Genomic DNA, 14,491 nt, shown 5'->3' with positions numbered 1-14,491 from the left:
ACATATATTGGTTTTGGACTCGGATATGGAAAGTCCCATGTTGTCTAGGTATTTTTGGATTTTTATAAATTCAGTGTTGATATTTTCTATACATTTGTCCTCTGATTTGCTACTGGTGTAAATAACAACATCATCAGCGTATTGAATGATTTTAGACTTTTGTGATATAACATTTTCTATATCCATTGTGTACAGGCTGTAGAGGATTGGGCTCAGGATACTACCTTGTGGTAATCCAGATCTACATATTCTTGATTCCGAAATTTCTTGATTTATCTTTAAGGAAACTGATCGATTAGAGTAAGCTGATTTTATGAAGTTGGCAAAGGAGGTTGGTAGACCAATATTGATGAGCTTCTCTTCTAGTATATTTATTTGAACATTATCATATGCTGAAGTTATATCCAAAAATGTGGCCAAAGTGCTGTATTTATGTGTGAATCCTAGATAGATGTCATTTACTAGTATCGTTAGGGGTTCCAAGGAAGATCTTCCCTTTCTAAAAGCATATTGTGAGTCAGGTAATATTTTTTCATTTTCTAGCCAATATTCAAGCCTGTTCTTTATCATTCTTTCCATGGTTTTAAATATACACGATGATAAAGCTATGGGTCTATATGAATCTGCATTTCCATTCTGTTTTCCAGGTTTTTTGATAGGTACTATGATGTATTCTTTCCACATCGGTGGAAAAGGAATCCTATTTATCCAAATCGAATTGAACAATTCCAACAGGGCTTTCTTATGGTCTAAGGGCATTTTATGCAACATATTATATGAAATGTTATCCGCCCCGGGAGATTTATTATTTGTTGATTTAATGCAATGATCGAGTTCCCATAATTGAAATAACGATTGTAGGAAAGAAGTGTTCCTATTTACAGTAGTTATTTGTTGAGTAATGTTGTTTTCGACCCATGGAGGTGAGATTTTTGTGTGGAATTCGCTTATCCAGTCTTCTTTGGGGTCCATTAGGGGTTTATTCGCTTGTTTTCGGTTTTTATATCGGTTTACTTTGTTCCACACTTCTTTAATTGGTGTATTTTGATTTAGATTTTGGCAGTAATTTATCCAACTTTTTTTCTTAGTTTCTTTAAAAGTTTTTTTAGCTACTGCATCAAGTCTTTTATATTCTGTTAGATTATTAAGATTTGGAGCCTGTGTGTAGGTTAAGAAAGCTTGTTTTCTTGCTTTAGCAGCTATGTTACAGGTTTCGTTCCACCAGTCCTTTGAGCAATGATTTCTATTTTGTGCGTTTGATTTTCGTAACGGAATTGCTTTGTCGGCAGCTTTGTTAATATTGTCGATAATGCCCATTAGTGATGATTTTGGTTCTGTTGCTTCAAGGGTAGCGGTGTATACATCCCAATTAGCAGCCTTGAGTCTCCATATATTATGTTTTGTCTGTTTAATTTGCGCAGGTGGGATATTCCTTCCAAATTGTATGTGTATTGGTAAGTGATTAGAGCCATAAGGTTCTTCTAAAGTACACCACGTAATTAGTTGTGTCAGATCCTGTGTACAGAGGGTCAAGTCTACAGCTGACTTCTTATTGTTTGCTAATGTAGGTGATCCGTCGTTTATAATTACTAGGTTGCATTGTTCGATAGCTTCCAAAAGAATCTTGCCATAGATATCGTCATATCCATCGTTCCATGCCAAACTATGTGCGTTAAAGTCGCCCCCAATTATGAATGGTTTTGGAATTTGTTCCAAAAAGTTAATCCACTGTTGTAATGATATTCTAGTTCTCGGTTTAAAGTATACTGAAACGAAGTAAATTTTTTATGTATATGGAAAATTTACCGAGATACAAGTATGCTCAAAGTTGATTGTAGTTGGAATTGAGACTTCTTGGTATATTAAGTCTGATTTTAATAAAATGGCAGAGCCGCCGTACCCGTCGTCCCGGTCACAGCGAATATTGTTGAAGCCTTTAAAATTATAGTATTTTTCTGCTTTAAACCATGTTTCCGATAGAAGTGCAACGGAGTAGTTGCCCCTATCTAGTAGATATTCTAAGTTATTTTTATTAGAAACTGCCGAACGGCAGTTCCATTGAAGGATATTTATTGCATGGTTGAGGTCTGAGAATGTGATGACGTGTTTCCATTTATAGTTAATTTGACTAAGTTTTCGAGTTCTTCCTTATTTATGTTTATACTTTTTGTTACTAAAACTTTTGTGACAATTTCTATAACTAATTCTAATATTGAATTTATCATGCTCAAGTCTGAAGGAGATGCAACTGGATTATTATTAATATTTCCCTTATAGTTAATGCTGTCTAATATTCCTCCCGTAGGTAATTGAGATCTAGGGGAGGATATAATTTCATTATGCAAAATTAATGTTGGATCTGGACTATTTGGTCTCTGTCTTTTGAACGTTCGAGAATTTGTACTATTTGAATTATTATTGTAGAATATATTATTAGTTGACATTTTGTTAATTGGATTTGATGGGAATTGGGTGGGTGTATAATTATTGGGATTTAATGGAGGGAAAGTTTTGAGGCAGGAGAGGTTTGTAGTTTGTTCCGTATTTATGGATGTTACTTTTGCATAGGAGTTTCTGGGGAACTGTTTGTTTGCGTCTTGATAACTAATATTATTGGAAGACATAGCGTCTTTAATAAGTTTTTGACGCTGAAATTCTTGACACGCGCTTAAATTTGTAGTAAAATGATCCCCCGAACAGTTAAAACATTTTGGGGTGAGATCGGTCTTTTTACAATCTTTTGAGTTGTGGGATTCTTGACATTTATCGCACCTAGCCTTGCTCTTACACTGCCCACCTGTATGTCCAAATCGAAGACAATTAAAGCATAATAGCACCTTTTGTTTGTATGGTTCGACTTCCTTTAGTACCTTGTTGATTGTTATATATTTTGGTAGCACTTGTGACTTAAAACTAACTACGCATGTTTTTGTTGGAATGTATTGAGTACCGTTTTCATCTACTTGTCTTCGATTTAATCTTGTGACTTGAAGGACTTCAAATTTACAGTGTAAATCGTACATTTTTATTCTGTTTTTAACATACTCTACTGAAAATTCTGTGGAAATATCTTTTATTACGCCCTGTCTAACTAAAAGAAACTTAGGAATGTATATGTCTAGATTATTTTTTATAAATATTGCTTCATTTTTTTTAGATATGATATAGTTAGCCGATTTATAATCTTTAAATTTTATACGTATTTTATTTCTTCCTACTGCGTCAATGCTTACAATTTTTTCATCAATTTCTTTAAAATTTGTGATAATAATGTCACCTATCCTTAACGCGTTTAATCTGCCTTTAAAATCGGGTGAATTATTTTCTAAATACGCGTAAAAAGGTCCTAGGTCGTTTTGTCGGTAAAGAAATTCCTCCCTTTTTGTTCCTACTTCTTTGTTAATGTTATTTGTTATTGAAGTGTGTACATTAGCAAAGTCATTATCGATAATGGGTTTATTATTAACAAGTTTTGTGGTACTTATCTGTGTAACTGGAACAAGATTTTGGAATCCCAATAGCTCCTCCTTTGAAGATGTTGCATGTTCTGTATCCATTTGGGTTTCTAAAACATTTTTATCGGGGGCGTCGCCCCCGCTAACTGCACTCATAACTTTTTAATGTTTTTATTCCGATTTCGCTTTTTTATTTGGTGTAATTAATTTACTTTTAAAGTTCACAAAATATTTATTTAAATATCTAATTTATAGACACCGGTTTTAAAAAACAAGCTTCTTTCCTACGCACGTCTGACTACCACGACGAATGGAAGCTAAGTCAAGTATTATGTATGTACGCAATCTTATTATATTTGGAATATTGTAGCAAACAGTAATTTAGTATATATCGTGGCTGAATGGATCAAGTAATCCAAAGCCAATAAAAATAAAAAAAAAATCTTTTGGGATAAAATAAACTACGTGTTATATTAGCCCGATAGTTGCTACATACTGGGCAAACTCTTTCCCGGTCCCACACTATCGCCTACTCAGGCAATAACCACTCAAAACTTGACCATCATCGTTCATAGTGTAAACGATTTTCGCTATTAAAGTGTGATGGCTAAGTTTGACATTAAATACTATTTACTGGGTGATTGTTACAGTGTAAACAATTATGGATATTGAAAATACAGGTAAGATCACATATTAATATGTGGAATTTTATACTATATTTGTAGACTGCGGTTTCTAAACAACGTATTAAACTTTATCATGTTTTTGTTTAAAATTTGATTTATTTTTAAAATTCTAAAAGAAATTAGTTATACTTCAGGGTGCTTCCCGGTCATATTTTTTATTGGGATTAATTTGATAGACCTCTTGAAATATAATGGTAGAGAAATCACCTGCTATTTTCTGCTCTTTTTCGTTATATTTACATTTTAATTGAGGTAGTCGTAAGAACCAAATTGCACAAACCTAATTTTTTTCAGCTGTAACAAAACTCTTGTTTGTTTTAGACATGCCAAGTGGTTTAAATTACAGAGTAATTTCTAGAAAAATATTATACGATAAAATGCAAGAACAAAACTTGCCGAATTTGAAGCAAAAATAAATTATTTAGAAAACGAGCTTTTAACACATGAAGATTATAGTCAAGACCAAATAAAAGAGTTGAAGCGTAAAAGCGACTTTATAAGGTGGTCAAAAGCTAATGGACAGCCAGCCAAATTCTTAGAAGCCACAGAAGCCCGAAATAAACATTTTTGTTTGCACGTAACAGCTTTGCACGACAATTTTCAAGGGTGGAATGCAATCTAGACTTCTGTTAATTTCTGATCCTTTAATAACTTATTTAAGACCAAAACAGACAAAATCCTCAAAATTTAAAGGAAACTATCGAAATGTTCATTCCAGCTGATTTAGACAAAAATGTTAATAAACTCGGACTCCGAAGAACTAGTTGAAGATGAAGCAGATGACTCAGAAGAAGAACCCTGGAATTCATCGTCCAGTTGATGTTATTTCAATTTAATTACAATTTTTTATTACATTTACAATTGCATTTTTTTATTTTTGCTTGTACATAAAAAAATATTCCATACCTACTCGTTTTTTTTTTAATAAATTATCAGAGATAATTTTCTTTCATACAAAATATTAAAAGAAACATTAAAATTAAATAATAACGCGATAAATCATTTTGGCCAGCCAGATTGATGAAATACCCCTATGTGCGTCGTGACGCTGATAATTTCACTCCAAATCTGTCATTTACTGAGCTATTGCGGTGTATCCATGCATTGTTTAAGACGACTTACTTTTTTTTATCTTTATTGGTATAGAACAAAATAGAACAAAAATTACTAAATGATTACATTAGTATTATTCTATGAGGTGAACAACTTTCTTCGTGCACTATCTACTATCAGCGAATATATCTACAATTTTATTAATTCGGATGGACAACTTTATTTTCTATACTGCACTGCTTAAAAACGTATGTATGCAAATAATATAACAACACATTTTTACATATATTAGACAACAAGATCGGTAAGCTTCATGCTGTGAGGGCCTCTGTTACGCTTCTGGATAATTGTATCGAAATACTAAACGTAGGTAAAGATTAAAGAGATAACCCATTTCTAGATTTAGAAATATTGTTCTAAAATTCGGCAAATTGCAATTCTCAAATCTTTCAATAGTCACGTACAAAGCATTATAGTTTATTGTCGTCACCCATAAAAGTTCGTGAGACCGGAAATGATTAAGTTTCTAGATATGAGATGATTCACTTGCCGAATACGCCTATTTAGAAATTTACGTTTCATATATGTACCTATAACAGATTTTTACATAATATCAAACGACAAGATGGGGCCCTTGCTCGATTGGGGCCACCGCAAGCTTCACGCTGCGGGGGCCTCTGTTACGCCCCTGGTAGTTAATAACATATGTATTATAAGTAAATTGGCTGCAGGACCGATTTTTGGTGTAGAGAACACACGGCTTCCAGAGGAAAAGAAAAAAATGAGGAGTAGGTACCAGGAATGAAACATTTTTATCAAAATTGGTGAATTATTGTATACATAAATTTTTACCATGTTAATTATTTTTACAAATGAGGCCCTCAAAGCAACAGTAGCCTAAGCTGCAGTAGATTAATATATCAATAAAAGCAGCATCATTAAATCTTCGGATTAACAGGGGTCTACGCAACCTAACTCTATATTTGGCTAGATGGCGCTACATAATTTGTATCGCCATCCCATAAACATAATGAAAATACGAATGCAAAGATTGCATTTATCTCAAAACTTTGTTTTTGGGCTTAGGCCACTGTTGCTCTGATAGCATCAAATAATGTAATTCACGTTATATTTTGTACAGTAGAATACTGAACTGTTATTATAAAATAAAACGAGATGATTCAAAATTTGTACTTAAAAACTATGATAATTTCTTTTAATTATACTCTCGTATCAATTATAAAGAAGTACCGATTATGCTCAGTAACTCCAATGATTACTTACTTAGATTGTTTAGATAAGATATTTTGTATAAACGAACGTATTTAAAAAATATTTTGTTCTGTTTTTTATGCTTTAGGTCGTCTTGTGCTTAAACACAAATTTTTGGCAAACAAACCGACTTCAAATAAATTTGTTGTTGTATACATTCTCTCGGATACTGGAAAACGTTTCTTGAACAGTACTGGAAAATTAATCTCGGCTCCAACTGATACCATATTGGAATGTTTAACAACCAAAAGGTAATTTTTATTCAAAAATAAATTCAAAATACTACCTCGCAACTATTGGACGTTCTGAAGGTGTGGCTTTTATTTCTATTCTTCTTCTTCTTCTTTAAGTACCGTGCCCAAATTTTAGGCGTGGGTAGCTCCCATAACAATTTACCGATATCGTTCTCGATCTTGCGCGTCATGTATTAATTGATCTGCTGATAAGCCTGTCCATTGACGAAGGTTTCAGAGCCTTGAATATTTCTTCCGACCAATTCCTCTTTTTCCGTCGATCTTTCTATTGAGTATTAACTGCAGCATCCTGTATCTGCTACCTCTCATTATGTGCCCCAGATATTCAAGTTTTCTCTTTTATCATCTTGTTTAAGTACCCTTCGCCTTGACCTACTCTGTTTAAGACTTCTCTGTTTCAAATGCGTTGAACCCAAGATATTCTGAGCATTCTACGGTATGACCACATCTCGAAGGCTTCTAATTTGTTCATCATGTTAACCTTCATGATCCAGGTTTCACATCCATATAGTAATACCATTGATTAATAAATATAGGGGAGGATTAATAAATATACCCCTATATTTATCAATCAACGGTAATACAGTATACACATAACATTTTAGCAACTTGATTCGTAGTTGTAAGTTCAGCTGAGAGTTGCTCAGAATAGATCTAAGTTTCATAAATGCTCCTCTTGCAATTTCTATACGAGTTTTAATTTCTTCATCCGGATTTAGCGTCTCGTTTATCCAGCATCCTAGGTATTTAAAATGGTTAACTTTTGTTATTGGTTCATTACTGACAATTAGTTGCATAGGGCCGACGTCTTGTTTACTAACCACAAGTAACTTTGTCTTTGTTGTATTTATGGTAAGTCCGTTATTGGAGCATTCTCTAGTGACTCGATCTATAAGGAATTGAAGATCTTCGATACTGTTAGCCATGATCGCGGTGTCGTCTGCATATCTGATGTTGTTAATAGTTTTCCCCCGATTTGAACTCCACATTGTCCTTCCAAGGCTTCGTTAAAAATCATTTCTGACTATACTTTAAACAAAGTTGGGGATAACGCACAACCCTGTCTGACACCTCTTTGAATGCAAATTTTGTCTGTTTCTTTGCCGTCTACCAGAATAGAAGCTTCTTGATTCCAATATAGATGTTGTAAAAGTCTCAGATCTTTTTCATCTATTCCAATCATTTCTAGATATTCAAACAACCTATCATGTTGAACCCTATCAAACGCCTTCTCAAAATCTATAAAACAGACGTAAATTAGTTTTGGACTTCCCTTGATCGTTGAAGTAATGTTAACATTGAGAACAAGGCTTCCCTTGTTCCCATTCCTAAGTCTCTTCACATTTGTGATTGATTCTATCAAGAATTATCTTAAGAAGTAGCTTGATAGAGTGGCTCATGAGACTAGTTATTAGTCTAAAGTCTAAAGTCTTTACATGATGATGTATTAGGTTTTTTTGGGAGTGGAATATATGTAGACTCTAACCATATCTGTGGCATCATTCCAGTTTCGTATATGTGGTTATAAATGTTTGTTAGTTCTGAGACATTGTCGTCATCTAGAAGTTTGAGCCAGTCTGATGGTATTTGGTCAGGACCTGGAGATTTCCCATTTTTGCTCTGTTTGATGGCTTTCTCTACTTCCGCTTTTAAAATACTAGGACCAGTATTCGTATACTTTGTGGTGTTAAGTGGTGGCCTCGTATCCAGGAAGAGCTCTTTTATGTAGTTAGTCCATTCTTCCTTTTTTTCGTCCAAGTCGAGAATTATTTTACCTTTGGAGTTTCTCATAAAGTGAGAAGTTCTTTTTCTCTGAGTATAGGTAATTTCTTTAAGTTTTTTGTGTATATTAAAGTCGTCATGTTTTCTTTGTAGTTCTTTCATTTCATGACATCTTTGTTCCATCCAGGCCTCTTTTGCTCGCTTAACCTCGTATCTTATTTGTCGATATCTCTATATCGAATCTCGTCTTTATTTTTCCAATTTCTTCTTTGTTGAATAAGGTCTAGTATTTATTTTATTTATTATCGGTCATCCAGTCCTTTTTCTTTATTGGGTCTTTTTCTGGTTTCAAAACTTCGTTTGCTATGGTGACCATGTCGGAATTCATTTTGACCGATATTTTCTTATTCAGATCTTTCTAACTGTTTTTTAATCTCACGATTTATCTTATTTCTGAACACATCTGCTATTACGCCATTTCTTAGGAGTCGATTATTAGGTTTCTTCTGTGTTGTCGGGGCTTTTATTATGTTTAGCTTTAGTTTGAATCCAGCACAGAGCAGATTATGGTTAGTTGCTGCTTCTGCACTTGGGTATGTTATTGCAGATGTAATACTGTTTCTAAACCTTCTACTAATGATAATGTAGTCAATTTGATTTCTGACTATCGTTCCCTCTTGATCAGCTGGTGATTTCCAGGTATATAGTCGTCTTTTAGGTTGTTGAAACAAAGTATTTGCTATAGTGCATTTCTCTTCTTGGCAGAACTGTATTAGTCTTTGTCCCCTTTCGTTCCTTTCTCCAAGTCCATACTTTTTGGTTATATCTTGTGTGATTTCAGCACAAACTTTTGAATTGAAGTCTCCCAGAATAATTGTAGCTTCATGTTTTTTGTGCTCCGTAGAATTTGTTTAATTTGGCTGTAGAATTGCTCAATTTCTTCATCTGGTTTGTCAGCTATTAGTGCATAGACTTTTATTATATTAATATTCAGTAATTTATTTTGCAGCTGTATCATCATGATGCGATCATTGAAGGGGACGAAATTTCGAATATAGTTACGAATTTCTTCTTTGACAATAATTGCGACTCCGTTACGTCTGGGTCCTTCTGCCTTTCCCGAGTGGTATACAATGTATCCATTACTTTCAAATATGTTTGACCCCAGCCATTTCGTTTCGCATATACCTAGGATAGGAATGTCTAGTCTGGCCATTTCTAGCTGAATATTTTGTAATTTCGCGCCCTCAAACATAGTTGTTACGTTCCACGTAGCTATCTTGTGGATTTCCACGACACGGGGTTTTCGTTTGTTGACGACCTGAGAGGTCCCGTGGTCTGGTTGTGATCTTCCTCTCCTGCCGGATTTTGGATTCCGAAGTCCATGATCATTAAATGTATGTATAGTTTCCTTATCTGCCATGAGAAGCTGTACTAGAGATATCCACAAGGATCTTTAATGTAGTGGTTTCTCCTGGCCTTCTACATCCTGATGCCGTTGACCATTTCTTGGTTTCTCTGCCTTTGAGACCGATTTTTCGGTCTCAGGACAACAGAGTGTCCTACCACTCACCAACTCATCCGCCCGAAGCCGTTGGTCAGTAAGTGGGGGCTTGCTTATATTGTCGGTTCGCTAAACTCGGACACAACTGGCTAGTGATTTTAGTAGGTAATTTTTTTGTTTTTGGCCAATTTTGCCAAAATTGACAAAATTACTAACTATTTAGTAACTATTAACTATTTAGTAATTATTTTTCGCCAATTTTACCAAATTGGCAAAATTACTTACTAAAATCACTAGCCAGTTGTGTCTGAGTTTAGCGAACCGACTATACCGGCAATCATTCGGTGAGAAGTATTGAATAGAAGAAGTGATAGAAATAGAAAATAGTGACCCGTCTGCCCTCGGAAATCTAGTAGCCATTCGGGGTCGGAAAAAGTAAGAATTGGCCAAGTGAGGCCTACAGGAAAGATTACAGACATTTTAGTGTCAAGACAAGTTGAAAAAGAGGCCCACATGACTCGCCAGATGCGACGTATGAGAGTATGAGTATTTTTCACCTTTTGTTCCCGCTCATACATCGGGTGTTGACTACAGACTGTATGACTCGTCCAGCATACCATAGCAGTCCACCATTATTTCTATTATAGCATTAATTTTATAATCTGGTTGAGAAAACGATACTTAAAGGTTTATTTCTTTTATTTTATAGTAAGTGTTTGTAGCTTGTAGAAAATGGAACCTTTTGGCTTTTTAGATCTTTAGTATATACCCTAAATCATATTTAGCTTTCGAATAAGCTTTTGCATGTGCTGTAATTTTTGATCGATGGTTTGGTCCAGCAGGAAGTTAAATGTAATTGATAATGGTTATTCATTTTTGATTTAAATGTAGTTGGTTAAACCTATGTGCCACTTAATTTCTAAGTCTAATGAGCCATCTGCTGAAGTTGTTTTTAAAAGTCATCCACAAAAGAATTTACCTGAAATGCGAGGAACAAATTGCTCAAAATCAGTTTGGATTTGTGAACGCCGTTCGTACGAGGGAGGCTTTATTTAGCGTGCAGGTGTTGTTTCAGAAATGTAATGTCAGCTGTGATGTTTTTGCATGCCTGATAGATTAGAAGAATGCTTTCGATAGAGTAAGGCATGAACAAATGATGGAAGTGCTAGAGAGGAGAGGGATTTACGGAAGTAACCTAAAAATAATAGCTAACCTGTATTGGAATCTATCAGCGGTGCTCCGAATAGATGGAGAATATACACATCAGATCAAAATCTTAAGGGAATTGAGACGGGTGCATAATTTCACCGCTAATATTCAATCTGTACTCAGAGCACATTTTTGAAGAGGCTCTAAAAGATATTGATGAAGGCTCTCTATGAAGGATCTATTGATCTCAATAAATGGAGTCAAGCTCGGTAACCTGCGATATGCAGATGATACAATAGTGTTTTCCAATGGCATAGAACTGCAAAACCTAAGGAACAAAATAACGGAAACAAGTAGAGCATAAATGTGGACTGGATATAAACACCAGCAAAACCAAGCTAATGATCATCAGCAAGGAAAACATAACTGGAGCAAATATGTATGTGAACCAAATGAGAATTGAACGTGTCTCACAATATAACTACTTGGAAACTATAATCAATGAGTCATGGGACAATACCCAAGAGATTAGATGTCGCATCGAAAAGACAAAAAAGTGCATTCTTGACTATGAGCTCTTTGTTCAAGAGTCATGACCTCACTCTAGAAATAAAAATAAGGCTCCTTAAATGTTACGTGTACTCAGTGCGGAGTAGAAACGTGGACATTGAAGGCGGAAACTCTATCAAAACTTCAGGTTTTTGAGCTATGGTTGTACAGAAGGACCCTAAAGATACCATGGACAGACAAAGTCACCTATGAAGAAGTGCTACGGAGGATGAACACAACCGCAGATTTGGTCAACATCGTGAAAAGCCGTAAGCTGCAGTATTTGGGACATAATGAGAAATCAAGGCAGATACGAGCTACTCCAATGCATTTTGCAAGGTAAAATTGAAGGAAAAAAGGGCCCCAGGACGAAGAAGAATATCCTGGCTTGCTAACCTGAGAGCATGGTGTAGAAAGACCTCAACACAGCTATTCCGTATAGCAACCAACAAAATCATCATCGCCAGAATGATCGCCAACGGAACGGACAGGCACCCTAAGAAGAGGAAGAATGTACGACTCATGATCACTCGCAGTAATAGTTTCTTTTCGGCTTCTGAAGTATGGTCTATAACGGAATCCAGTTCCATAATTTCCGTATGACTGAGGATGCGTTGCACTTCTTCTTTGTGTACTTTTTATGTTTATTTCTGGCTATTCTTGTTCCATGGGAAGCCAGGGAATGGATGGTTACTTCCGGCAGATACCTGCATGTTAGATGAAGGCCAGTCAAACCTAGATGTCGCTTCATACCCTAAGTTGAACTGTTCTTAATTTCTAATTGGTCGTGTTCACCTCACACAATTAAAGATCACGACCGAGCATAAAGGTCCCCTCCACCAGAAGGTCCGACGGTTCTCGAAGGGGTAGAATAAGTGATATGTTTATTTATAGTGTTTTAATTAATTCTGAAGAAACATTTATTAGTAATGCTTTGTTTTTGGATGATTTACTTGTCCTTTTGAAGTTAGAAGAAAGAAATGAAAGAGGAGAACGCCTTGTCATTGTGTACCACTATTAATTTATCAGATTTGTTAAGGGTTATCAGACGGAGCTGTTTAATCTCATTTGTACATTATTGTCTGAACAAAAAGTGACTTGACAATCTTAAACGTAGGGCGGAACTAGCTTGTCTGTTAGCTGATTACAATATTCTGTCTTCGATTTTGTCTTTTTGATTGAAATTAAATTGAAACCTTGGAGAAACAAATTGATTCAATTTTTGTTTTACTTAAGGGCTATTAATCGTTTTAATTTGGATATTCGTAAGAGTATTTCATTAATGAACTAAGAGCACAGGTGCAAATATTTTACGTCTATCCCTACTTTTTCTATCTTTAAATGGTAAATTACGTATAGTAAAATTCTCACTGGTATGGACATGTATATAAACACTACTTGACAATGCCATTGTCACCATTAACTTAGAGATGACTTTTGAATGTTCTTGGATAACTGTTACTTGTATAATCGCTAAATTATTAATTCAGTTAATTAATATAATATTTTTTTACTAACTATGTATTCAATAATTAATTTAATTTATGTACTATGCAATCAAAACTAATACTTAATCGAAAAAAGAGGAAAAGTGATGAAGTGATTTTTTTAATAATAGGTATATTGTTACTATGGAACGTTTCTTAGATTAAATGTTGAACATCTCTAACAACAAAATACTTGGATCGCAAAATATATCCTGGTGAATTATCTGATGTTGATCTTCCATAATTGATAAACAATAAATAACTTTTTATTAATTTGACGTCTTAAATCAATTATTAATGAAATGCACTATCAATATTATTTAATAAACAACTTAAAATATTTCTGAAGCCGTGTCAAATATCTAAAATTGTCACTGTCTTGTCATAACACTCTGTTCGACTGAGTGCGTTGTACAAAGATAGCGAATGTTCGATTTGGAAAATATTACCACGGACATGATGTTCATTTTTTTCGAATCCTGACAAAACTAATAAATATTTTTGAAAATTTTAAACGCACAATGAAAGACTAAATTATTACCGAGGGCCGAAAGTCCCTTAGAATAAATAAAAAGTTTCTTTTGACTGAGATATTTGAGATTAAAAATCAGACTAAATTTTCTCTTAGTTTTTCACGCCTGTAACTTATTAAAATAAACATTATAGAAGTTTTGAGGGACTTTAGGCCTTCGGTAATAACGTATGTAGTCTTTCTTTCTGGGTTGACATTTTTTAAAAATACTTATTAGTTTTCTCAGGATTCGGATAAAAATGAATCCCATTTAAATAGCATTGGAGCCGAAAATGTGTACCGATCCCTTTAACTGCTTCTCGTGATTATCGCTGCCGTATTAGCATGAGAGCTGTGCGACATTTTTGAGTAGGTATTTTAGGCAATCTAAACATTTTTCAGGTAACTCTTTCATGATCGCCTAATACAGAAATGCCTGCCTGGCTGAATGGTAGCGGTTATTTCCCCCAAAAATCCCCCCCAAAATTAAAAAAGGGTAGAACTTGTTATTACAAAAAATATCTTAGAGGCCACTTTAATAGTTATTTATGATATAAGTGTTAAAAGTACAATTTTAAGGCACGTATGTGAAAGTTTTACACGTATGTACAATAATTCACATGAGTGCCTTAAAAATGTACTTTTTAACACGTATGTCATATAATATTTTTTCTACAAACTTCTTATATATCAACAATTATAATTTATTCATTCTCAATTACAGGACAATACCTACAAAAGCTTTTACTTGAACTTGACTGACATTCCATTCTTATATTTTTCTTGACATTACATCAAAACTGCCTATACTGTCAATACGTAAATCATAACAACTATAGAATAACATAT

At 34.4% G+C, this 14,491-nt stretch overlaps 1 protein-coding gene across 2 annotated transcripts in view; it reads left to right on the top strand.

The window, feature by feature from the left end:
- Positions 1-14,491, top strand: part of LOC114335657 (bifunctional 3'-5' exonuclease/ATP-dependent helicase WRN-like) — a 104,058-nt gene that overhangs the window by 68,769 nt on the left and 20,798 nt on the right. For both annotated transcript variants that reach the window (XM_028285925.2, XM_028285924.2), the window contains exon 9: positions 6,555-6,717. In XM_028285925.2, the coding sequence (XP_028141726.1) occupies positions 6,555-6,717 (163 nt within the window). The remainder of the gene's footprint in view (positions 1-6,554; positions 6,718-14,491) is intronic.

The sequence above is a fragment of the Diabrotica virgifera genome, chromosome 2 (genome assembly GCF_917563875.1).
Source record: "Diabrotica virgifera virgifera chromosome 2, PGI_DIABVI_V3a".
NCBI lineage: Eukaryota > Metazoa > Arthropoda > Insecta > Coleoptera > Chrysomelidae > Diabrotica > Diabrotica virgifera.
The sequence above is the reverse complement of the archived record's forward strand: the minus strand, read 5'-3'. Positions and strand labels throughout refer to the sequence as shown.